The sequence below is a fragment of the Nicotiana attenuata genome, unplaced genomic scaffold (genome assembly GCF_001879085.1).
Source record: "Nicotiana attenuata strain UT unplaced genomic scaffold, NIATTr2, whole genome shotgun sequence".
NCBI lineage: Eukaryota > Viridiplantae > Streptophyta > Magnoliopsida > Solanales > Solanaceae > Nicotiana > Nicotiana attenuata.
In genome coordinates, this window is record NW_017671359.1 from 59931 (window position 1) to 85416 (window position 25486).

Here is a 25486-nt window from a genome sequence, read left to right on the forward strand (position 1 = left end):
ATGATGTCGTGCCGTTTGCTTCTTCATTTATTGATTAATACATAGTGAGGAACAGAGTTAAAGCACGAAGGGTGATGCCGTGCCGTATTTATCGTTTCTTGGAGAGATTGAGAGTAAAATAGCGAAAGGTGATGCCGTGCCATTAGTATCATTTTATGGTGAGGTTGAGAGTAAAAGAACGATTGGTGATGTCATGCCATCTTTATTCATTATGTTTATCCGTTTCCATTGGTTGAGGATTTATTTGACCATCATATGTTATCATTCCTGTTGAAAATATCGTATCTTGTTCCCCATTTGGATGTCCCCTCCCAATTTTACATATTAAATCTTTATTTGTTACTATGTTGCACATATATCTTCGTTCGTACAGGTTTAGTTATGTGAGTGTCATGTCATAGCCTCGTCACTACCTCGTCGAGGTTAGTCTCAATAGTTACGGAGTATATTGGGTCAGTTGTACTCATACTACACTCTGCACTTCTTGTGCAGATTTTGCTACTGGTACCAGCTGTACGTGAGGTGAATCAGCTAATTTTGGCATATTTGGAGACTCGAGGTAGATCTGCTGGCATCCCCAGACCTTGAATTCCTCTTCATGTTTCCTCTTTTAATGTTTATTTTATTTGAGATAGTTGTACTTATTTCAGACTTTATTTGTAGAACTTCTAGAAGCTCGTGCACTTATGACTCCAGATTCGGGTTGTACTTACCTATTATTGGTTGTTAATACAATTTCTAATTCGTTTTAGTTTCATTTCAGTTTAATTGGTTTTAATTATTTGAGTTGTTTAAAATCTGGCTTTAGAATTTCTTTAACGTTGGCTTGCCTAATGTTAGGCACCATCACGGTCCCGAAGGTGGGAATTCCGGGCTGTAACACGTTGGTATCTGAGCAGTAGGTTGCCTAGGTCTCAAGAGTCACGACAGGCTTAGTAGAGTCTGGAGGATCGGTACGGAGATGTCTGTACTTATCTTTCAGAGGCTTTGGAGTTTAGGAACAATTTCACTTCTATTCTTCTCTGTTGTGCGATTTTATTCTATCATTGATGATTGAACTCTTCTAATCTTGTTCTCTAGCAGATGGCGAGAACACGTACTACATCTTCAGCTGGAGAGCAGTCGGAGCCCCTAGTGGCAGCTCTTACTAGGGGCTGAGGTCGAGGTCGCGCCAGAGGCCGAGGTAGAGGACGAGGTCGCGCCAGAGGCTGAGGTAGAGGTAGGGCTCAGCCTAGAGCTCGTGCAGCAACACCAGCAATGGAGCCTCAAGTAGATTTTGATGAGGAGGTTCCAGCTCAGACTGTACCTGTTGGACCAGCTCAGGTCCCAGAGGGGTTCACAGCCATTGCAGTGCTTTAGGATGCTCTTGTCCGTTTGGTGGGCCTTATACAGAGTGTGGTCCAGATCTGTATCTTCCCGGTGGCACAAAACTTCTCTCGGGCTGGGGGAGGAGCACAAACTCCCGCTACTCACACTCCAGAGCAGATGGATCCCCAGCATCACACTCCGGCAGCCCCGCCAGTTAGGGTAATTCAACCGGTTTTTGTGGCACAGGCCGGTGATAGGCCCGCCATGTCTTCTGAGGCTTTACTAAGATTGGACAAGTTTACTAAGCTATTTCCAGTTCACTTCAGTGGTGCACCTTCTGAGGACCCATAGGATTATCTTGACCGCTGCCATGAGGTGCTGTGGAACATGGGTATAGTTGAGACCAATGGGGTCGATTTTGCTGTGTTTCAAATGACGGGTTCCGCTAAGAGGCGGTGGAGAGATTATATGTTGACCAGACCAGCTGGGTCGCCTGCACTTACTTGGGGTCAGTTCACAGCTATTTCTAGAGAAGTTTCTCCCTATCACATTGAGATGTTTATTGATGGACTCACTTACACTATTAGGCTACAGATGGCCAAGGGGACTGGGGGCGATATTTACTTTTAGACGACTGCAAATGTTTGTAGGCGGATCGAGATGGTTCTTGCTCAGGAGAGGGGGCAGGGGTCTGATAAGAGGCCTCGTCATTTCGATAGGTTCAGCGGTGCCTTGTCTGGAGGCAGGGGTACTTTTGGTAGGGTCTATCCTCCCAGGCCATTTCAGTTAGTGCTCCAAGCGTCTCACAGTGCTTCAGGTGGTCGCGACCCTTATGTGTCTCATCTCGACTAGCTAGCCTACAATGCACCACCAGCTCCTATTAGTGCACCTTTGCTCCAGAGTTTTTAGGGTGGTTCAAGTCGTCATGATCAGTTTCAGGGCCAGCAGTCACAGCAGCCGAGGGCTTGTTATACCTGTGGTGATCCGAGGCATATTGCTATATTTTTCCCCCGGGCACCGGGCAGCACAAAAAAGTAGGATTCTCGTGCCATGGTTCCGGCACCGGTTGCTTCACTGCCCGCTCAGCCGGCTAGAGGCAGAGGGCAGGCAGCTAGAGGTAGATGTCAGGCCGTTAAATATGGAGGCCATCCAGTTAGAGGCCGTCCCAGGGACGGGGTTCAGAGTGATGGGGCCCAAACTCGATGTTATGCTTTCCCATCTAGGACTGAAGCTGAAACCGAGGGACATGACCGGCGCCCGACCGGGTAGCCCCAGTCAAGCGGACCTGGGTGTCTTTCCTATCCCACGTGTTACCCCGTACTTTCATTGCTCATTAGTCAAGGAATTAGCCGTTTATAATTAAAACACCTTTTTACAAAACATACATAACATACATGGTTACTTAATGACGTTTACAACTTACATCGCCCAACATACAAAATACATAATTACATAAGTTCGTAACCCACATTTACTGTCTACGGAGCCTCTAAGGATACAAAGGATAATACAATACTTGCCGGTAACAAGGCTCCGGCTATACCTTACACAAATACCCAAAACATGACTCCGGAATAAAAGCGGCATGAGCCACGCAGGGCCCCGAGAGGAAAGGGGCTCACCAATACAGCTGACGGAAAGTGAAGGGGAGCTACGGTCGGTGGACTGGAGTACCTGCTATGGCCACCTACAATCATAACACGAATGTAGCGCCCCCGACAAAAGGGACGTCAATACATTTGAATTCTACTGGTATGTATGAACAAACTTTGCCCTAAGAAAACTCAAACCATACACAAGTAACAAGTAGTAATGGAATCAACAATCAAATACACATGAAAGAAAACAATCAAGCCAAACAAGTTTACAATCTCTCCATTTCCCCTTCAACATTTTCACATCAATGATTTCACAACTTTCTCATATTTTCATTTCAATAGTAATTTTGATCACTTTCCACCCTTATTACCTCGACCACCCTTATCACCACAACCCACACCTTATTACTTCGTGTTGCGGTGCGCAACCCGATCCCACCGAACAATCACAATTCACAAACAACACAACAACAACAACAATTCACAAAGAACAACAACAACAATTCTCAAGAAATTACAACAACAATTCACAAAGAATTCCCATAACCATCAATACCATTTCCATCATATTCAATAACTCATATGCATCTTATGTCACAACGATAATTGCCCACGACAAGCCATATATGTTATTACCACGGTTGTTCTAATTGCATCATTTACGATTTTCTTCCATCATTTGTTTCTCAGCTCTTACCACATAACACTTTCACAATCACAAATTTGGTTCATTGCCAATTATTTACACCATTATATCGGAAGACTTAACCACGAACACTCAAATCATACCAATCACAAGAATTTCACACATAATCCACGTAGATATCACATACCAAATATTTGTACACCAAACAAGGTGATTTTACAAAGGTCAATGTTAGCCATACATACCTGGAGCCGAATTCCCTTTTTAACTTCTATTTTCAATTCACCAAATAGTCTAGCAACGTCAATCCAGAGCACAAGTAAACACATATGACTTAGAATTGAAGTTCACAATTGCTACTCAAACTTATTTAGGTTATCAATCCCTCTTGTACAATCCATTAGTCCTACGCAATTTCTTTTTACTAGATTTTAGGTTTTAAAAAGGCATGCATGTATGTTTTCAACCATTATTTTCAAGAATCAATGCATGAGACTCCCCCCCTAGTTTAAACCTGAAATCAATGAAAAAGGGTTAGGGATTTTACCTGCAAGAATGGGGATGAAGATAATCACTTTGAAATTCCCCGACCCGGATAGTTTTGAAGAATCAAATTGTATGAAGTTGACTTTTTCTCTCAAGCACCCTCTCTTCCTCTCTCTTATTTTGTTCAGAAGACTCGTTAAAATGAGGGGTTGGGGTATTTTTTTAAAAAGGGGGTCGGGTTTAAAATTTAGAAAAATAGGTACCCGAGTCAGATATGCGGTCGCACTTTGCGACCGTAGAGATGAAATGTAGTCCGCAGAATGGACCGCAAAAGTGTTCCAAAAATCCAACCCTCCTGTTTGGGTCTGCGGCAGAAATACGGTCCGCATACCCAATTTGCGGTCGCATAATGCACCGTATTTTTGACCTAAAATTTGACTGCCACATTGACTCACTTTGCGATAGAAATTCGGTCCGCATATCAATATGCGGTCGCATAATGGACAACATTTTTTACCTCAAATTTGACTGACACATTGACTCACTTTGCGATAGAAATGCGGTCCGCATATCAGTTATGCGGTCGCATAATGGACCGCATTTTGACCTTAATTTTAACCAAATTACTGACTCAATCTGCGGCAGAAATGCGGTCCGCATACATGATTTGCGACCGCATTCTGGACCGCAAAATAGCACATTTCTGGAAAACTTGATTCATTGATTTTTAAATACTTAGATAAGTACAATGGGTCCGAACCGCGGCGAGATACACATTCCCAACACATATTCAGAACCTGACCCAACGAGCTACTAGGTTTTGAGCACAAATTTCTATGGGGCCTTACAGATTCTTCTGACAGTGGGCGAGGTGGCCTACAAGCTCGCATAGCCACCTAGTTTATCAGCAATCCATATGGTGTTCCAGGTGTTCATGCCCCGGAAGTATCACGGTGATCCGTCCCATGTGTTAGATTTCAGCTCAGTCCAATTGGACAAGGATTTGACTTATGAGGAGGAGCTGGTGCTATTCTAGCCCGGCAGGTCCGACAGTTGAGATCTAAGAGTTATCCTTCAGTTCGAGTGTAGTTGAGAGGTCAGTTGATCGAGGAAGCCACTTGGGAGTCCGAGTCGGACATGTAGAGTAGATACCCAAACATTTTCACCAGTCCAGGTACTTTTGTATATCCGTTCGAGGATGAATGTTTGTTTCAGAGGTGGAGAATGTGATGACCCGAAAGGTCATCTAGAGTTTTAATCCTTAATTTTGTGTTTCGAAACCTCAATAGCCCCTTTTAGCCTTCCTCGATTTGCGTGCATAGTCCGTGTCTTTTTCTGGAAGGCTCTTATGTGAAAAAGTGATTAATGAATTCGTGACTTAAAATTTTATTTGAGTTGGCTTTGATCAATGTTTTGAGCAAACGGACCCGGATCCGTATTTTGATGGTCTCGATGGGTCTGTATCGTGATTTGGGACGTGGGCGTATGACCGAAATTGAATTCGGAGGCCCCTAGCACGAGTTATCGCAATTTATTTAAAATTTGAAGTTTAAAGGTTTAAAAAATTTATTAATTTGACCGATGTTTGACTTTGTTGATACTAGGTCGGGATTTTGGTTCCGGAACTTGGTGTATGTCCATTATTGTATTCATGACATGTCTTCAAATGTAAAATGGATGTGATTTGCCGTAATTCGGACGTCCGGTTCAATAATTTCAAGTTCTTATGTTTTATTGAAAATTTCATCCGTTTTAGCATCCGATTAATAGTTCTAGGTGTTATTTTGGCGTTTTGATCGCGCGAGCGTGTTGATATGATATTTTTGGACTTGTGTGCACGTTTGATTTGGAGCCCCGAGGGCTCGTCATGAGTTTTAGATAGGTGTCTGACCATTTTAAACTTAGGAAAATTTTTTGGCTTTGATTTCTGCTGGTGTCTAGTAAAAGCTTCTTCGCGATCACGAGGATACTCTCACAATCGCGAAAAGTAAATTGGGATTGGGGAAGGATTGTTCTACGCGATTGCGAGGAGATGGACGCGAATGCGGAGTAGTAGGGGGTCTGCCATTCGTGAACGCGCCCATACCTTCACGAACATGTAAGGTTATAGACCTAGGGGGGGCGGGGGGAGGGGACTAGTTTGGAGTGCTATGCGAATGCGGACCACGCGAATGCGATGGTCAGGGGGGAGAACCACGCGAATGCAGAGCACTTCATGTGAACACGAAGGCTATTCTAGCCGTTGTACTTCGCGATCGCGTCAGCCTTTCGTGAACGCGAAGAAGGCCTGGCGCCAGTGATTTAAATTAGTCCAAAAATAGGGATTTTTGATTCACCATTTTCAAGTTTGTGCTCGGCCTAGAGGCGATCTTGAAGAGGTTATTCATCCCATTTTCATAGTTAGTAGATTTTTACTCGTTTTCTTCCATTCTTATCAACACCCATTAATTCCTAACCTTAATCTTTGTTCTTCCATGGTAGAAAACTAGGGATTTAGGAAAAATTAGTTTTTTTTTTTTTGCATATTAGGGATTTAGACCCCAATTTGGGATCAGATTTTGAAACTAATTACAAAATCGGGCTCGGGGGTGAATGGATAAATTGGTTTTGGTCCGAACCTCAAATTTTGACCAAGCGGGCCCGGGGTTTAATTTTTAGGGAAAGAATAAAAATCTTATCTTTATATATTGTAATTCATTCCCTTAGCAGTATTTGATGTTATCGAGTCGATTTTGGTTAGATACGAGTGATTTAGAGGCAGATTCTAGAGGAAAGGCCCCGGTAGAGCTCTAAGTTGACTGCAGAGTGAGGTAAGTATCGTGGTTAATCTTGACTTGAGGGATTAGGACTGTTTGCCTATTTGATACGTGTTAAAATAATTTGGGTACAACGTATATGTGAGGTGACAAGTACTTACGCGTTGTTGTTGGGTCAAAGCATACAGGTGAGACTTGTGCGTAACTTATTGTCTTCTTGCTTATGATATCCATGCTTAGATTCGTTTAATTCTTATTTGATCATTCTTTCCGCACTTATGAATTAAATTGTGATGGTTGAGTATTTCTTGAGATTGATGATTGGTATCTTGGAACCATTATTGACGTAGGTTTATTCTTGCTGAATTTTATATTCATTATTGTATGGTAAGGGAGACTGTTAAAGTACGGCGGGGATGTTGTGCTGTTTATTTCTTCATTTATTGATTAATACATAGTGAGGAAGAGATTTAAAGCACGAAGAGTGATGCCGTTCCGTATTTATTGTTTCATGGAGAGATTGAGAGTGAAAGCACGAAAGATGATCCCGCCCCATTAGTATCATTTTATGGTGAGGTTGAGAGTAAAAGCACGATGGGTGATGTCATGCCATCTTTATTCATTATGTTTATCCGTTTCCATTGTTTGAGGATTTATTTGACCGTCTTATGTTATCATTCCTGTTGTAATATCTTATCTTGTTCCCAATTTGCATGTCCCCTCCCAATTTTACATATTAAATCTTTATTTGTTACTATGTTGCACATATATCTTCGTTCGTACAAGTTTAATTACGTGAGTGTCATGTCATAGCTCCGTCGCTACCTCGTCGAGGTTAGGCTCGATATTTATGGAGCACATTAGGTTGGTTGTACTCATACTACACTCTGCACTTCTTGTGCAGATTTTGCTACTGGTCCCAGCTGTACGTGAGGTGCATCAGCTTGGATTGGCATATTTGGAGACTTGAGGTAGATGTGCTGGCGTCCGCTGACCTTGAAGTCCCCTTTCACTTTCCTCTTTTACTATTCATTTTATTCGAGACATTTGTACTTATTGCAGACTTTATTTGTAGAACTTCTAGAAGCTCGTGCACTTGTGACTCTAAATCCGGGTCGTACTTAGATATTATTGGTTGTTATGCCACTTCGTACTTCGTTTTAGTTTCATTTCAGTTTAATTATTTGAGTTGTTTAAAAACTGGCTTTTTCTCTAACGTTGGCTTCCCTAACAAGTGAAATATTAGGTGTCATTACGATCTCGAAGGTGGGAATTCCGGGTAAGTATAAATACACTAAGTCTCGATACAAATGAAGAGCTATGTGCTATGCTGGGTTATTGCATTCTTCGATTCGCTAGGGTTGAACGTGGCCAGCTCGTTATGACAGCTTTACCATGTAATAGACAACTGGTGGACCAAAATATTAGAATCACCTTTGCTCGAGGTGTGTCAATTATAATTAGGTAAGTTATTTGTATGAATATAAAATATATATTAAAAATATAACTTTAGCTTCTTCGTAAATTTAATTCTTTATATTTTGATTCCGTTTTAGTAAAAAATCATATTTCTGCCATTGAATATGAAGGTAACAAAAGTAGGGAAAAAAACTTCTGCTTGTCATCCATCTATTATGCATTCTTATACTAAAATATTATCTTTTTCATAGGATGATGTGACGTTCGATCGTTTCATTGGCAAACAAGGGGATTATTGTTCAAAGAAAAAGGAGAAATGCAGATAAGCTTATTTGTCAACTGTCAACACTCTGGTTAATTAACATGATCATAATCTTTAATGTGTGTGGATCAAGACTAATTTAGTGCATGTTGCGGCCCTCAAGATATCGAATGAAGACAATTATAGTTGATATAATCATTGTTACAATCTCAATGGTGGGGATGCTAATAAAGAGACAAAAAGAACAAAAATTCTCACACCTGTCACATAACCAATTATAATGTTTGTCCCAAACTCAGGATTTCTGTTGGTGTTTTCCAAATTGTTTTACATAGGATTCTTGAAAATTAGTATTCTAGTACCAAAACAAAAATCAAATCCCCACCACTATTATGAGTCCAAAACTTAATTAATAATTTTTTGAACATAAAATACATTTTTGATGTTAAAAAAAAAGAAAGATACAATAATAGGTATTTTGCAGTTTTATACTGCGAATTGGCTTAATGGATTTTTTTCCATTAAGGCATTTCGCAGTTTTAAAAAAAATAATTTTTTTATGACATTTGGTAGTACTTCGTTGTACTGTACTACGAATTACCCTAATAAAAAACGGGTCGTCTTCTTCCCACAGACAACGATCTCCATTAAAAAATCAAACTCAAAGTTTTCTGGTCCCCCACCCCGCCTACAATTTAAAAAAAAAAAAATTTCGGCCCCATCCGTCCCATAAAGAGCAAGAAGTGTAGGTCCCACACACAAAAGAAGTTTTGGATTGCGTGTTTCGGGTGCAAAAATTCGATTTCAATAATATTTACATCGAGGTATTTCAATTTAGTTTATGCCGAAACTCATATAGTCATGCATTAGTATTGTTTAGTATGTTTCCATGTGAATTTTTGTTATGTTAGTGTTTAATTTTGTTTCTTTTATATACCCGGTTTGATTTATTTGATATCCGAATTTATGTTATGTTTGTGACCAAAAATGCTACTTGATTGTTTGTGTTAAATAATATTATTTATTTTGTTTATTTGTATTGTTGATGTTATGTTCATATTGTATAGCCTTATAGCGTAGTAAAATATAGTGTCTTTTAGCGAAATAAAATGTAGAGCCTTTTAGCGTAGTAAAATGTAGAGCCTTTTAGCGTAGAAATTGAGACTTATAATAATTAAGAATTATTCGGTGGCACCGGGCGTCAAAAATCAAGCCTGGAACCCATACATAACTATTATCTCCAATTTCAAAAATCATACTTAATTTAATTTATTAAGTTAATAAAAATCTAAAAATTTTGAAATTGAGACTTATAATAATTAAGAATTATTCGGTGGCACAGGGCGTCAAAAATCAAGCCTGGAACCCATACATAACTATTATCTCCAATTTCAAAAATCTTACTTAATTTAATTTATTACACTAACACAAACAATTAATTTTGTTTAAATTATAGTAGATGACATGGCGTTTCCTTCGCCTGCGCATCCTGGACCTGCCGAGGATCAGCTACTAGTGCTGCAGGGCGACCATAGGTCATCCTATGTTTGGGAGGGACAGCTAGCGATGCAGCCTCTCCGCCCCAGGAGGCCTGATGATTTGTGGGAGTTTATTGCGGAGCATCCTTTCCATCCCCGCGTAGTAGAGATCCTCCAGACTTCGGGATTATATACCATTTTTCAGCTTGGACGGATGCAGCTTGATTGGTCGCTCATCACGTCCTTGGTAGAGCGGTGGCGACCGGAGACGCATACATTTCACTTGAATGTGTCCATTTCACATCTGTGCTCGCTAATAAATTTACCCACTTTCCACAAACCTGGTTTCTTCTTTGTGGCACGCAGCATCCAGTGACAACCCATAAACCACCTACGGCATACAGCCTTGTATTTCTCCGTAGTTGGCTCACTTACCGTCATCTCACGACACTCCCTTATACTGTAGATTTTTACAGCCCTAACTAGGCGAGCTTTATCGGGGAAATACATGCCCTTTGTAAGAACAACTGGTCTAGATTCATCCCACATCACTGACCGTAATTCATCATCATCCCTTGTTAGGGCATCAACGCTAGGCATGCTTGGCAAATTATCAGGGTAGGGAATATTTCACTCATGAAATGGCACGTGGGACTCATACACTCTTGGTCTAGCGGGAGGTGGAGGAACATGCTCCCTAGTCAGCTCAGGTTCAACATTCACTTCCTCCTCCTCATCATCACCCTCATCATGGAAGGGTGTCTCATCCCGCATTGTTGTCATAATCACTATCATCCTCCTGACTCTGCGCATCTGCCAAATCACGAGTAAAAACGTCGTCTATGGGCAACTGTGTGAGGCCAGGAGCTTCAGGAAGCTCGTTTTCACTGCACAAAACGAACAAAAACCTAAGTTACCCAATACTCAGGAAAAATACTTTAGATATCGCTATATCACTTTACTTACAAATCGTATTGTCTTGACGTTTCATGATGGATATTTTCAGGTTGGTGATAACTCCCAGATGGACCACCGTGGTCCAATACTCCAGACCTACGCAGATTCCAACTAGGGGCAAGGTCATAACTTGTAAAATTCAAATCCGGACGGTACCCCCTATAAAAAATATGAGTGCTAATACAAATCCAATTAAAACATGAAAAAAATCCGCTAAAACGTAGTAAAATTGAAGTTTACTAGTCGTCTTGTTGATTATATAAAGTGGAAACATTATTTTCTGGCTACTCATTCGCCTGTGGTGACAAGTTTAAATCAAGGCAAGCTCTTTCATCTCCAATCTGTCCGGCAAACGCTGCTCCAGAATAACCACTCGATGACTGGGGGTTATCCCTGCTATGCACGCCCTCATTACTAGGAACGTCTTCCACCTTGACGTACATTTCCAATAATTTTATTACAATAAATTCCCTGTATTCATCCGGAATTCGCAAAAAATCTCTAAGAGTTTCATCATCCTCGATGTTAAACTCAGAATAATAAGCAAACCCCTGCGGAGTCACTGAATAAGGAAATCTACCGGTTACTTTAAGGCTAACCGAACGCCTCCCGCTCACTCATTTTTTTACGTAACAACGATACCAATGTATCGTACTCCATATTAAGCGACAATTTAACATGACACTGTGGAGGTGAGCTATACCTCACAGAGTTATTCTCCACCACAATCTCACCCCTCACCCCCAATACAGTGAAACTCTTATTTTTGGCACTTCAGACATTGTAAAAAATTGATTGATAAGGAGAAGAGAGAATAAACGTATGTTTGAAGTTTAAGTGTGGAATGAATTTTTATAAAATTGAAGCGCCTATAAATAAGGCAAGTCCGACCGTGGGGTGTACAATTTTTCAAAGTAATTCGCAGTATTATACTATGTTTTATGTATTTGAATTATTTTTATGTCAGTTAATTATTGGTGGGGCCTAAAATCAGCCTATTTCGCAGTACTGTACTACGAAATGTCATAAAAAAATTATTTTTTTAATATTTCGTAGTTTTATACTGCGAAATGCCTTAACGGCAAAAAATCCGTTAAGCCAATTCGCAGTATAAAACTGCGAAATACCCATTATTGTATCTTTTTTTTAACATCAAAAATGTATTTTATGTTCAAAAAATTATTAATTAAGTTTTGGACTCCCACTATTATAGCAAGTAGTTAACTATATATAGTACATACCGTATGATAAAATTATTTCTATGGGATATTGGAAATCGACATGTACCTCAAATTTAGTTGCATCCACCAGCTTGTTGAAATGGAGGAAATTGTTGTTGTACATTTTGATTCTAAGACTGCTGGTTTTGGTCGGCTTTATGAGGAACTGGGAGCAAAGGTGGGGATAAGAAGTTATTTCAATTGGCCAAAGCGAGAGAGAAGAAGGCTCGCGATCTGGATCAAGTGAGGTGTATCAAAGACGAGGACGGTCGAGTATTGATGGAAGAGGCCCAGATTAGGCAAAGATGGCAGTCGTACTTTCATAAACTTCTGAATGAAGAGGGGGATGGAAACATCGTGTTAGGGCAATTGGGGCACTCCGAGAGTCATCGAGACTTTAGGTATTGTAGGCGCATTAAGGTTGAGGAGGTCGTGGGTGCGATGGGTAAGATGAGTCGCGGCAAAGCGACCGGGCCTGACGAGATTCCAGTAGAGTTTTGGAGATATGCGGGTAGGGCAGACTTGGAGTGGCTGACTGGGATGTTTAATGTTATCTTCAAGACAAAGAGGATGCCTGATGAGTGGCGGTGGAGTACAATGGTTCCGGTGTTCAAGAACGAAGAGGATATCAAGAATTGTAACAACTATAGGGGTATCAAGTTACTAAGTCATACCATGAAAGTCTGGGAGAGGGTGGTGGAAATGAGGATAAAGAGGGCGGTGTCTATAGCGGAAAACCAGTTCGGGTTCATGCCGGGCCGTTCTACTACGGAAGCTATCCACCTTATCAGGAGGTTGGTGGAACTATATAGGGATAGGAAGAGGGATTTGCATATGGTGTTTATTGACCTAGAGAAGGCATATGACAAGGTCCCTAGGGACGTCCTTTGGAGGTGTCTGGAGGTGAAAGGTGTGCCGGTGGCTTACATTAGGGCGATAAAGGATATGTATGATGGAGCTATGACTCGGGTTAGGACTGTGGGAGGTGACTCAGAGCCTTTTCCGGTGGTTATGGGATTACACCAAGGATCTGCGCTCAGCCCGTTCTTATTTGCTCTGGCGATGGACACACTGACATACCATATCCAAGGAGAGGTGCCATGGTGTATGTTGTTCGCTGATGATATAGTTCTGATTGATGAGACGCGAAGCGGCATTAATGGGAGACTGGAGGTATGGAGGCAGACTCTAGAGTCTAAAGGTTTCAAGTTGAGTAGGACTAAGACAGAATATATGGAATGTAACTTCGGCAACATGACGGGGGAAGTGAATGTGGAAGTTAGGCTTGACTCACAGGTCATTCTCAAGAGAGAAAGTTTTAAGTACTTAGGGTCAATTATCCAAGGAGATGGGGAGATCGATGGGGATGTTACGCACCGTATATGAGTGGGTTAGATGAAATGGAGGTTAGCGTCTGGAGTCCTGTGTGACAAGAATGTGCCACCGAAACTCAAAGGTAAGTTCTATAAAGCGGTGGTTAGACCGGCCATGTTGTATGGAGCTAAGTGTTGGCCAGTCAAGAATTCACATATCCAGAAGATGAAAGTATCAGAAATAAGGATGTTGAGATGGATGTGTGGGCACACTAGGCTAGATAAGATTCGGAATGAAGATATTCGAGAGAGGGTGGGCGTGGCTCCCGTGGACGACAAGATGCGGAAAGCGCGGCTTAGATGGTTCGGACACGTGTGGAGGAGAAGCCTAGATGCACCGGTTAGGAGGTGTGAGCGGTTGACTTTGGCAGGTACGAGAAGAGGCAGAGGGCGTCCTAGGAAGTACTGGGGCGAGGTGATCAGGCAGGACATGGCGCGACTTCAGATTTTCAAGGACATGGCTCTTGATAGGAACATGTGGAGGTCGAGCATTAGGGTGGTAGGCTAGGGGGTAGTTGAGAGTTCTTCCCTCTTTGTACCTGGTAGTCTGGTAGAGTTTCGTTAGGTTTGTTAGCGGTCTTTGTTGTATTCACATTGGTATTTTGCATAGTTTTGTGTTATTGTCCTTTCACTTATTTGTTGTGGTTATTTTCTTTTTGGTATCTTTTATTGTTACATGTCTTTTCTCTTATTTCTCTTCTGATATTATTGCATTTCCTGTTGAGCCGAAAGTCTCCTGGAAACAGCCTCTCTGCCCTTTTCGGGGTAGGGGTAAGGTCTGCGTACACTCTACTCTCCCCAGACCCCACTAGTGGGATTTTACTGGGTATGTTATTGTTGTTGTTGTTATTGTTTTGAATTTAAAAAAAAAAAAAGGAGATAAGAAAAGAACACATAATCAATTACTCCCATGTCCTGAATATTACAAGGTCCTTCAAAATGTTCTGATATTGTCACTTTTTTACTACTCCTCTGTTTCATTTAATATGACATTATTTTCTTTTTAGTAGGTTCGTAAAAGAATAATAGTTTTCTAATTTCATAAATAAATTAATTTAAAACCTTTTATTTTAACATAATGAAATAATTTACAATCACACAAATATTTATATCTCGTTTTAAATTACAAGTTTTAAAAGTCTTTCTTTCATTCTTTAACATTTTGTCTATTCAAATTTTGCTAAGTTTTCCAATATAAATAAAACAATATTTGGATGAAGAAGCACCAACTATAACGTATGTCGGTCCGCCCCTAACAAATCTCCACAAAATGTAAAGCGACCGAAAATACAAGCAAACAAACATTCACAAGACAAAATACCACATCATAAGTTTCTGCACGTTAACTTTCATAGACCCAAAGTAAAACACCTTTTGGTTAGCAGGCAAGAATTGATATTCACTAGATGATTGGGTCGATTTTGGGCGAAAAATTACTTGGGCTAAGATGAGTTGGGCCAAAATAGGTTAAAATTTGGGTCATAGTCCAACTCGTCCAACTCTATCAATCTTTAGTTTTATGAATTGTATAATTACTAAATAAGACTTTTTTTTCTTTTTTTATGGTCATATATAACATAACAAACAAAAAAATAAATTTATTTCTAAGATATATTTACAAAGCTATTCATGGATCAATTTGGACTAAGAATCAACCCAACTTTAAATGAGTTGAGACGGATTGGGTTAAAATTGGTTGAGTTCAATAAATAAGCGGGTCAATAACCAGCCTAACCTTGGGCGGGTTGAAAGGGTCATTTGGGATTTGGGCTAAACTTGACAGACCTACCTATAAATATGTACTTGGTTTATGGGATTTGTGTAGGCGTTTAGCTCCTTATTATGGATCATGTTAATTTATAAATCTGCTATTTATTTCCTGGTAATATAATGTTAGCATAGTAACCTAGTAAGGGTTTGTTCGACGGGGCTGATAGTCGGGTTCCGGTCACGTCTCACGGACTTAAAGGTTTAACATTTAACAGCTTGTTTGGACTGCTGTTACATGTCGTTTTATAGTGTACTGCATTGTGTGAACGTTACTGTGTTAAAACGCAAAATCAGAAAGACTGTTAGAATAAAAAACTGGAAAAAACAGTAAAGTATAAAAAATATTCCGAGTCCACAATTTGCTTGTGCGTCCTTAAGGAATTTTAACCCCCTCACACGTTGCCAAGGTAATGGACTAAATCCTCTCAGGGTGAAACGGAATAAACCTTCCTGCCACAATAGCAATACAAACTGCAGGATACCAACGAACTCAAAGAACGGAGCAAAATCACACTTACCAATTTGAGAGAATTCTGCGAAATAGAATGCAGGATATTCAGAAGGAAGGAAGTTCTGTAATGTTTCAGTGTTTCGAAAATGCAGCCATGCCTCAGAGTTTATAAGCAATTATCGTAAGAGGTGTGACTGTTCAGGAAAAGCGTCTGTTCAGAAGGAAAAAAAACGTTCAGATTTGGATTTCAAATTTCAGTTAATTTCGTTAATTAACTGACTGGCTTTTAATTAATTATTAAATAATTAATTAAATAAATTTTGTCCAAAAAATAATCTTATCGATCATTTGACAAATCCAAATCCAAATCCAAATCCAAAGCCGAAGCCGAAGCCGAAGCCGAAGCCGAAGCCGAGCCGAGCGAGCGACGACGACGGCGCGAGGGTTCATTCTCTTCAACTCTTTTAAGAGCTCTACGAAGTGATTCTATATATACACACACAAATTTAGTTGTCCCTCACCAATGAGGGACAAAGTTCAAGACAAAAGCTCACTTCATTCAAATTTTCATTTCCCTCCATTTTATTTCCCACCATTTCCAATTTACACTCTTAGACTTTTAAAGCCCAATGCTTAATGTCTTTAAAACCCAATGCTTAAAGTCCAACAATCCACCACAAGAATGGGAATGACTGTAACAAGAATGATCATAGATGAAAGTTGTGTGATTTGCAAGTAAGGATTAATTGCATCTGGATAAGTAGGTTTTCCTTTGAACTTTCCGTAGTGAACATATGTCGGATATACTCGGTCAATCGGTAGATTTGATATCTTTGAACCGTCGAACTTTAGTGTATACCTAGACAACCATATGTCACAACCCCAACCCTTAACCGTCTTTTGGTTCTCATTGTTGTGTTCGTTTCAGCCATGAACACCGCCTGGTTTCATAAGTGCGTAGAGAATTGGCCTTACAGAATTCTCATTGAAGTGGCTTCCACTTCACACTTACATAGGTGATTCCTAAACGTGTAATCCTTTAGATTGACACTATTTGATAAATACCACATCACACTTAGGTAATCATTAAAGAACGTGTAAAGTTCTATCCTTGTTACTGAACATTGTCTTCATCACGAGAATGGACCAAAGATTTTACTTTGACAATGTTGAACCGGTCAATCACAACTTTGTTTGAGCTCCTTGAACCTAGATCTCGGAATATCCAAAATTCTAGGTAGAGTTACCGCCATGTTGACTTGTCCTCGGCCATAGTCCCATTCCTTTAGATGATTTCTCAACTCCCTCTCTAGTTAAGTCTTTTGTAAGCGGATCCGCCACATTATCCTTTGACCTTACATAAACAATAGTGATAATTACACTAGAAAGTAGTTGTCTAACGGTGTTATGTCTTCGTCGTATATGACGAGACTTTCCGTTATGCATAACGCTCCCTGCACGTCCTATTGCAGCCTCACTATCGCAATGTATGCAAATAGGAGCCAAAGGTTTTGGCCAGAACGGAATGTCTTCTAAGAAATTTCGAAGCCATTCAGCTTCTTCACCGGCTTTATCCAAAGCTATAAACTCTGATTCCATTGTAGAGCGAGCGATGCACGTCTGTTTGGAAGACTTCCAAGATACTGCTCCTCCACCAACAGTAAAAACATATCCACTTGTGGACTTTGTTTCTGTTGAGCTGGTTATCCAATTTGCATGACTATATCCTTCGATAACCGCAGGATATTTATTGTAGTGCAAAGCGTAGTCTTGGGTATATTCCAAATATCCCAGAACTCGTTTCATTGCCACCCAGTGATGTTTGTTGGGATTACTTGTGAATCGACTAAGTTTACTTATTGCACAAGCTATATCAGGTCGTGTACAGTTCATGATATACATTAAGCTTCCCAACACACGAGCATACTCCAATTGAGACGTACTTCACCTTTATTCTTTATAAGATGATGGTTTAAGTCAATTGGAGTTCTTGCACTTCTAAATTCCAAGTGTTTGAATTTTTCAAGTACCATTTTCACGTAATGTGATTGAGACAAAGCTAGACCGTGAGGAGTCCTCTGGATTTTAATTCCTAGAATTACACTGGCAACTCCTAAGTCTTTCATATCAAACTTACTAGCAAGCATACGCTTAGTAGCTTGAATGTCGGCAATGTCTTTGCTCATTATTAGCATATCATCAACATATAAGCAAACAATGACTATATGATTTGGAACGTTCTTAATGTAAACATATTTATCACATTTATTAATCTTAAATCCATTTGACAACATGGTTTGGTCAAATTTCGCATGCCATTGCTTGGGTGCTTGTTTTAGTCCATAAAGGGACTTAACAAGTCGACACACCTTCTTTTCTTTTTTCGGAACCACAAACCCTTCAGGTTGGTTCATGTAAATTTCTTTCTCTAGATCACCATTTAAGGAGGCTGTTTTTACATCCATTTGATGGATTTGAAGACCATATAAGGCGGTTAACGCTATTAGCATCTGAATGGATGTAATTCTTATTACCGGCGAGTATGTGTCAAAATAGTCAAGACCTTCTCGCTGTCTAAATCCTTTGACAACAAGTCTTGCCTTGTATTTGTCAATAGTACCATCGTCTTTCATTTTCTTCTTGAAAATCCATTTAGAACCCAATATTTTGTTACCTGGAGGAAGATCAACCAATTTCCAGGTATGGTTTCTCAATATGGATTCTATTTCACTATTGACAGCTTCTTTCCAATATTGTGCTTCTGATGAAGACATTGCTTCCTTGAAGGTACGAAGCTCATTTTCTAGCAGGAAAGTTAGAAAATCTGGACCGAATGAAGTAGATGTTCGTTGACGTTTACTTCTTCTCGGATTTTCCTCATTAGGCATACCATCTGTTATTTCCTCCCGACGTCGTTTTGACTTTTGATAGGTCACTTCACTTTCCTTTTTATACAGATAAAGAGTTTCAAAGAATTCAGCATTAACTGATTCTATTATCGTATTAACGTGAATCTCAGGATTTTCTAACTTATGAACCACAAAACGATATGCCTTGCTATTGGTTACATATCCAATAAATACACAATCAACCGTTTTTGGACCTATCTTAACCCTTTTAGGTTTAGGAACTTGTACCTTTGCTAAACACCCCCACACTTTGAAGTATTTCAAGCCGGGCTTCCTTCCTTTCTATTTTTCATAGGGAATGGACTGTGTTTTACTATGAGGTACACGTTGATTATTCAGTTAGTTGTAAGTATAGCTTCCCCCCCACAAGTGCTGTGGTAAACCAGAACTTATCAACAACGCATTCATCATCTCTTTCAACGTTCGATTCTTTCTCTCCGCAATTCCATTAGATTGTGGAGAGTAAGGGGCAGTTGTTTGGTGAATGATGCCTGTGAGCACGTGATTTTTGCCCTATATGAATTATTCCCAAAAATTCAAAAATGATTTCTTTATTATTTCACAAGTTTTGTGAATTTTTGTGTTATTTTCTGATAATTGTTGCATTTTTTGGTGTTTGTTTTAATTCGTATGAAAAATATAAAAAATACATCTGGCATTTGCATTTAGGATTTAGTTTTATATTTTAGGATTAGTTAGGGGGTTAAGTGGTTTTTAGAACAAAATATAAAGAAAATAACAAAAATAGTCCAGTTTTGCATTTTTAATTGTTGAATTTGCCCTGAAATAGTTTTTAAACATTTTTAGGAAATAGTTTAACTTTTAAATATATTAGGTCTTTATTTTTGCATTTTTATTAAGTCAGAAAATATAAAAAAAATATAAACAAATGAAAACAAAAATAAAACAAGAATAAATAAAAGAATAAAAAGAAACTAAAATAAAGAAGCATATGGCTGGCCAACATTGGGCCATTTTTGTTCAGGCACTCAAGCCCAGACCCCAAACCCCTTCCAAACCAATCCTAGCCCAAACGCCCAAGATGAAATCCCAAAAATCTGGCCAAAATCAAGCCCAGTCATAGCCAACCCGGTCCAGCCTCCACACCCTACCAAAACGACCCCGTTTCCCCCAATTTAATCACAACCCTTGATTCTTTTGATCCAACGGACGAGAACTGCCTAGGTTTTGTGATATAAATATGTCCTAACACTACCCTACCCCCCTCAGACCCCCTCACCCTCCCATCTCTCTCACTTGTTCATCAGAGACCTTAACCTCGCCGTCCTCCGCCGCTTGCCGCCGGCCGGAAATCGCCTCCGCCGGCAGCGATCATCCAACAAGCCCCAAAATTACACTACTGCGTCTCCTTCACCTCCCCATCTCTAATCTACCATTAGATTTCTTCAAAACCCTTCCAAACTGCTCGAATATGCAAAACCCTAATACCGCCTCCGCCGCACACGGCGGCGCCGCCACCCAAACATTACCAAATTCACACCCCAACCTTGCCTTCCCTTCCCCATACCTATACCACACTCTGTTTTCCCAAAATTCCCTTGTATCGCCTCAGATTATGGAAACCCTAGCCCGCCGCCCCTAAACTCCACCACCTCAAGTTGGCGGCGCCGGCTTCAACCACTCCCAAGTCAATACCCTGAGGCCCCCTTTGCCTCTCACATAATTAAATCCTGTACTAGTTCTCCTCAAACATCCCTGAAACCACTCGAATCTCGCCGGAGTTGGGTGAATTTTGAAGTGATGAGCCGAAAGAACCCTAGAGTCACAATCAGTGAGTTTGTTCAAATTTTGTCTCTGTTTTCCTTTTTTCTCATGTTGTTGTGAAGTAATTCCATGATTGTTCTTTCTCCATGATTAGTTGATAACATGAAATTTTTTTTCAAATTTGTCATTAGTTTAAGAATAGGTTTTATTCAAATGCTCTAAGTTTAGTTTAAGTCCATATTGATTGTTCGTCAGTAGGGTTTCAGTTTATTCATGTTAATTGATGCAGTGCTGTTTTAATTTGTTATCTTGATTTCAATTTGAGTTTTGTTCTGATTCGCTTTGATCTGATTTGGTTTGTGTGTGAGTTTGACGGTTTGAAGCAATTTTGTTCTTTTAAGTTTTGTGATTCTGGTTAAAGCTAGTTTAGTGTTTAGTGTTAATTAGAAGCTGTTTGATTAATTAGTTCAACTATTAAATCTTCTTAATTGGTAATGTTTGGTTATAACTGAAATTAGAGTAGTTAGCTTAACTATAGTCAGATTCTAACTAGGTGAAAAGGGACTGGTGGTCAGTAAGCATATGTTTGGTAATTTTGGATTAAATCAAGGGTAATTTGGGCACCTAAAATGGGTCAATTCGTTAAGACTCTGTAATTTCAGAGCCAAAATAAGGGTAAGATAGGCAATTCAAGGGTAGAGAATCTAGTAAGAACTTCCTAGAAGCTTCTAGATATGGGTTTTAAGGTAAATTTCAGAAGATAAGTGAGTTAACTTGAGAAACAAGTCAATAAATAGAGGACTAATCTGAAAATAAAAGAGGGACTAAAAAGAAAGCTGAAAATCTGAGGGCTGCCCTCATTTTGCCTATGAAAAGGCATGCCAATGCCTTAGAGAACAAGTTTTGGAACCTCTAAAATTCCCCAAAAAAAAAATCCTACAGCTGAAATTTGAATTTCAGATTCAAAGCTAGATCTGAAATTTGAAATCTCCTTTAGATCCAAAACTTCTCAGAAAATCAAAAAAGATATAACAAAAAACTCAAAAACACTGTTACATTGAATTCCTTAGGTCAGTTTCAGTTTTTTAGTAATTGTTTCGAATCCTTAGCCTAGTTTGAAGAAGAGAATAGCTGGAGAGTCCTGGTGTTTGATTATCGATGTGATTGAGTTTGTTTCTGGGTCAATTTCAACTATGCTTTGATAAATCAAGCTCGTTTGGTCAATTGTTGGTGCTGCGGTTTCCTCCACTCATTTCTGGGTTGCTTCTGATAAAATTTGTTGGGCTGTGAACTTGAATCTGAGTTGTTGTTTGACTACCTGCTCACTGCTGCTGATCCTCACTCGTTTCATACTCTATTTTCCAGTTACATGTCCTGTAACTCTCGGATTTTGGGGAATGGAATGAAGTGATGATTATTCTTCTCATATTGAATTCTCTGATGAAGTGTAATTAATGTCATGTACATTATCCTAGCTTAGGTAGTTGACTGTGAACTGTTTAAAACTGGAAATTCATAACTGGAATTAGTTTGTCAATTCTATGACTGTCGGTTTTGTAATACTCGCATGGAATCTTATGTGTGTCCTTTCGTTTTAACCCTCAGCCATGGCACTCATTAGGTAATTACATGTTTTGTATTAATTCGAACCATAGTGACTATTAGTTGACTGATGATTCTTCTGTGGATTCGAGGTTTCAGATAGAGTAGACGTTGATTGGAAGTGAAACTTGAAATATGAATTTATGTATTGCACTTTCACAAAATCAAATGGTCCCTGATCTTAAGAACTGTAGCTTTGAATTTCAGATTCAGTAGATACTCTTGCAAAGTAGTCAAGTTCTATCCTGTGATAATTTTAAATTCTAGTTACTCTAGTGTCATTGATTTCTATACTTACTTTGAAGAAACTCCTTCAGTCTAAATGTGATTAAGGCCAAAGAATTCGAAACCAAATTGGTAATAGGTCTATAGTATTTCGTTGATGGATTTAATTGTTCAAAACCAGATCAAAGATTGTTTGGCCTGCTAGTAGATTGAAGTTGAATTGGTTTGGGCCTTTCGTGGACGTATGGCTTAGTCCTGATCCAAGACTACCTTTTCATTTGGGGTTTGTACGAAGACCCAATTTGGGCAGCCTTCTCATAAACGTTGAGGCTGTTAATGTAATCCCCTGAACTCGAAGCTGATTTTTGACCAACCTCCCGTAATAGTATATTGAACATGCAAATTAATTAGGGCTATTTTCATTATTGGAGACAACTAAATAGAAAATCGTAGTCTACTTTAGATTTGCCTTTTAAATAATAAATGAGACGAGCCTCGCCAATTGAAATACAAATGCGGGGCCCTCAATAAATGTTATATAAAAATACTTATAATTCGGGCGGACTGTTTAGCGAATTTCACGGTCTTCCTCAAAGATAATAAACGCGTAGTTGCTTTAGGCGCGCATTTTAATAATATTACCTTCCTAAATGTGGGTGCACATTTATGTGACCCAAATCCAAATCTCAACGAAGTTGAAATGTGTTGACAATCACGGGTGCACTGGTGCGACGTGGTTCGAGACGCATTTTCACGACGTTGCAATTCTTATTAAAAAATAACAATAAAAGCGGTTTACTAATAGAAGGCACATAAGTTAGAACATGCTTTGAAATCAGATAAAATCAATTACAACAGTTAGGTGACCGTGCTAGAACCACGGAATCCGGGAATGCCTAACACCTTCTCCCAGGTTAACAGAATTCCTTACTCGGATTTCTGGTTCGCAGACTATTAATAGAGTCATAATTTCCTCGTTTCGGAATTCAACCGGTGACTTGGGACACCATAAAACTCCCAAGTGGCGACTCTGAATTTTAATAACAAATCCCGTTCCGATTGTCCTTTAAGTGGAAAAACTCCTTTACGCCCTCGCGGGTGTAGTGAAAAAGGAGGTGTGACAATGCCATTTTCCAAACATATTTCTTCAAAAGGAGACTTATATTCATCACCCCTATCACTTCTTATCATTTTGATCTTTTTGTTTAGTTGTGTTTCAACTTCACTCTTGTATTGCTTGAAAGCATCAATTGCCTCATCTTTACTATTAAGTAAATAAACATGGCACACAAGTCCTCCATTTCTTCAGCATTTTCAACCATGTTAGCTTGATTCTTCTTCTTCTTATTATTCTTTGGTGCACGACAATCCACGGCCTTATGCCCAGGTTTTCCACAGTTGTGGCAATTACCCAAGAACTTTTTCTTGCTTGGGTTATTCTTTGGTCGAGAAGCCTTCTTTCTCTTCTTATTTTGTGGCGCCTCCTCAACAATGTTAGCCCTTATTATTGTCGAGTTTCCACGTGACTTCTTTTCAGCATTTTTGTTATCTTCTTCTATCCTCAAACAATCAAGTCTTCAAGTGTCATCTCCTTCCGCTTGTGTTTTAGATAGTTCTTAAAGTCCTTCCACAACGGAGGTAACTTCTCAATGAAAGCGGCGACTTAAAAGGCCTCATTTATGACCATACCTTCAATAATAAATTCATAATTAATAACAAGATAACTCCTATTAATAAATTTATTGATTCGGGTCATACCTTCAGCAAGGAGGTCATGCACAATGACTTGTAATTCTTGGACTTGAGTTATGACCGACCTAGTGTCAATCATCTTGAAATCCAAAAACCTTGCAGCCACAAACTTCTTAAGTCCGGCATCCTCAGTCTTGTACTTTTTCTCAAGCGCATTCCATAACGCTTTTGAAGTTTCCATGACACTATAGACATTGTACAAGCTATCTTCCAAACAACTCAAAATGTAGTTTTTGCACAAGAAATCAGAATGTTTCCATGCTTCAGTTACAACAAATCGTTTGTCATCCGGAGTTTTAGCCAGGACTGGAGGATCCTCCTTGATGAATCGCTGCAAACTCAACGTAGTAAGATAGAAGAGCATCTTCATTTGCCAACGTTTGAAGTCGATTCCGGAAAACATTCCGGGTTTTTCTGCTGGTGCCATAGCATGAGCAGGAGTTGAACGGCTTGACGAGGCAGCAACATTCATAACAGTAGCACCCGTTCCCGCAATATTTTCATTAGTTTGGTTCTCATTCGTCATTTTTTCTGTAGAGTTGGAAACAAAACAGAACTTTGTTAAATCAGTGAAATTTTGATATCTTCAAACTGAATACCAAACCAAACATACAACGCGTAACAATGCTGAAGTTTTTATATACTTCAAACCTGTACGTTTATTATTCCGGTAAAGTTTTGATATGCTTTAAACCGGACAGAACAATTATTGGAGTAGAAAGCACGAAGGATTTAGTCTCCAAACTAGTATACAAAATATATATGACAGTTTATAATATATATTTCAACACAGAAACGTTAGATAAAATTTCTTAAGCTTGTGAACGCTACTGTGTTAAAACACAAAATCAGAAAGACTGTTAGAATAAAAAACTGGAAAAAACAGTAAAGTATAAAAAATATTCCGAGTCCACAAGTTTCTTGTGCCTCCTTAAGAAATTTTAACCCCCTCACACGTTGCCAAGGTAATGGATTAAATCCTCCCAGGATAAAATGGAATAAACCTTCCTACAACAGTGGCAATACAAACTGTAGGATACCAACGAACTCAAAGAACGGAGCAAAATCACACTTACGAATTTGAGAGAATTCTGCGAAATAGAATGCAGGATAATCAGAAGGAAGGAAGTTCTGTAATGTTTCAGTGTTTCGAAAATGCAGCCATGCCTCAGAATTTAGAAGCAATTATCGGAAGAGGTGTGGCTGTTCAGGAAAAGCGTCTGTTCAGAAGGGAAAAAAACGTTCAGCGTTTGGATTTCAAGATTTTAGTTAATTTCGTTAATTTGGATTTCAACTTTCAGTTAATTTCGTTAATTAACTGACTGACTTTTAATTAATTATTAAATAATTAATTAAATAAATTTTGTCCAAAAAATAATCTTATCGATCATTTGACAAATCCAAATCCAAGTCCAAATCCAAAGAAGCCGAAGCCGAAGCCGAAGCCGAAGCCGAAGCCGAAGCCGAGCCGAACGAGCGACGACGACGGCGCGAGGGTTCATTCTCTTCAACTCCTTTTAAGAGCTCTAAGAAGTGATTCTATATATAT

The 25486-nt window shown here is 39.4% G+C and overlaps 1 protein-coding gene across 1 annotated transcript; it reads left to right on the top strand.

The window, feature by feature from the left end:
• Nucleotides 1-12409: 12409 nt before the first annotated feature.
• Nucleotides 12410-25259, top strand: LOC109207784. The gene is made up of 2 exons (XM_019370776.1): nt 12410-12767; nt 25099-25259. The coding sequence occupies exons 1-2, from the start codon at nt 12410-12412 to the stop codon at nt 25257-25259; spliced, it is 519 nt and encodes a 172-aa protein (XP_019226321.1).
• The last annotated feature ends 227 nt before the right edge of the window (nt 25260-25486 follow it).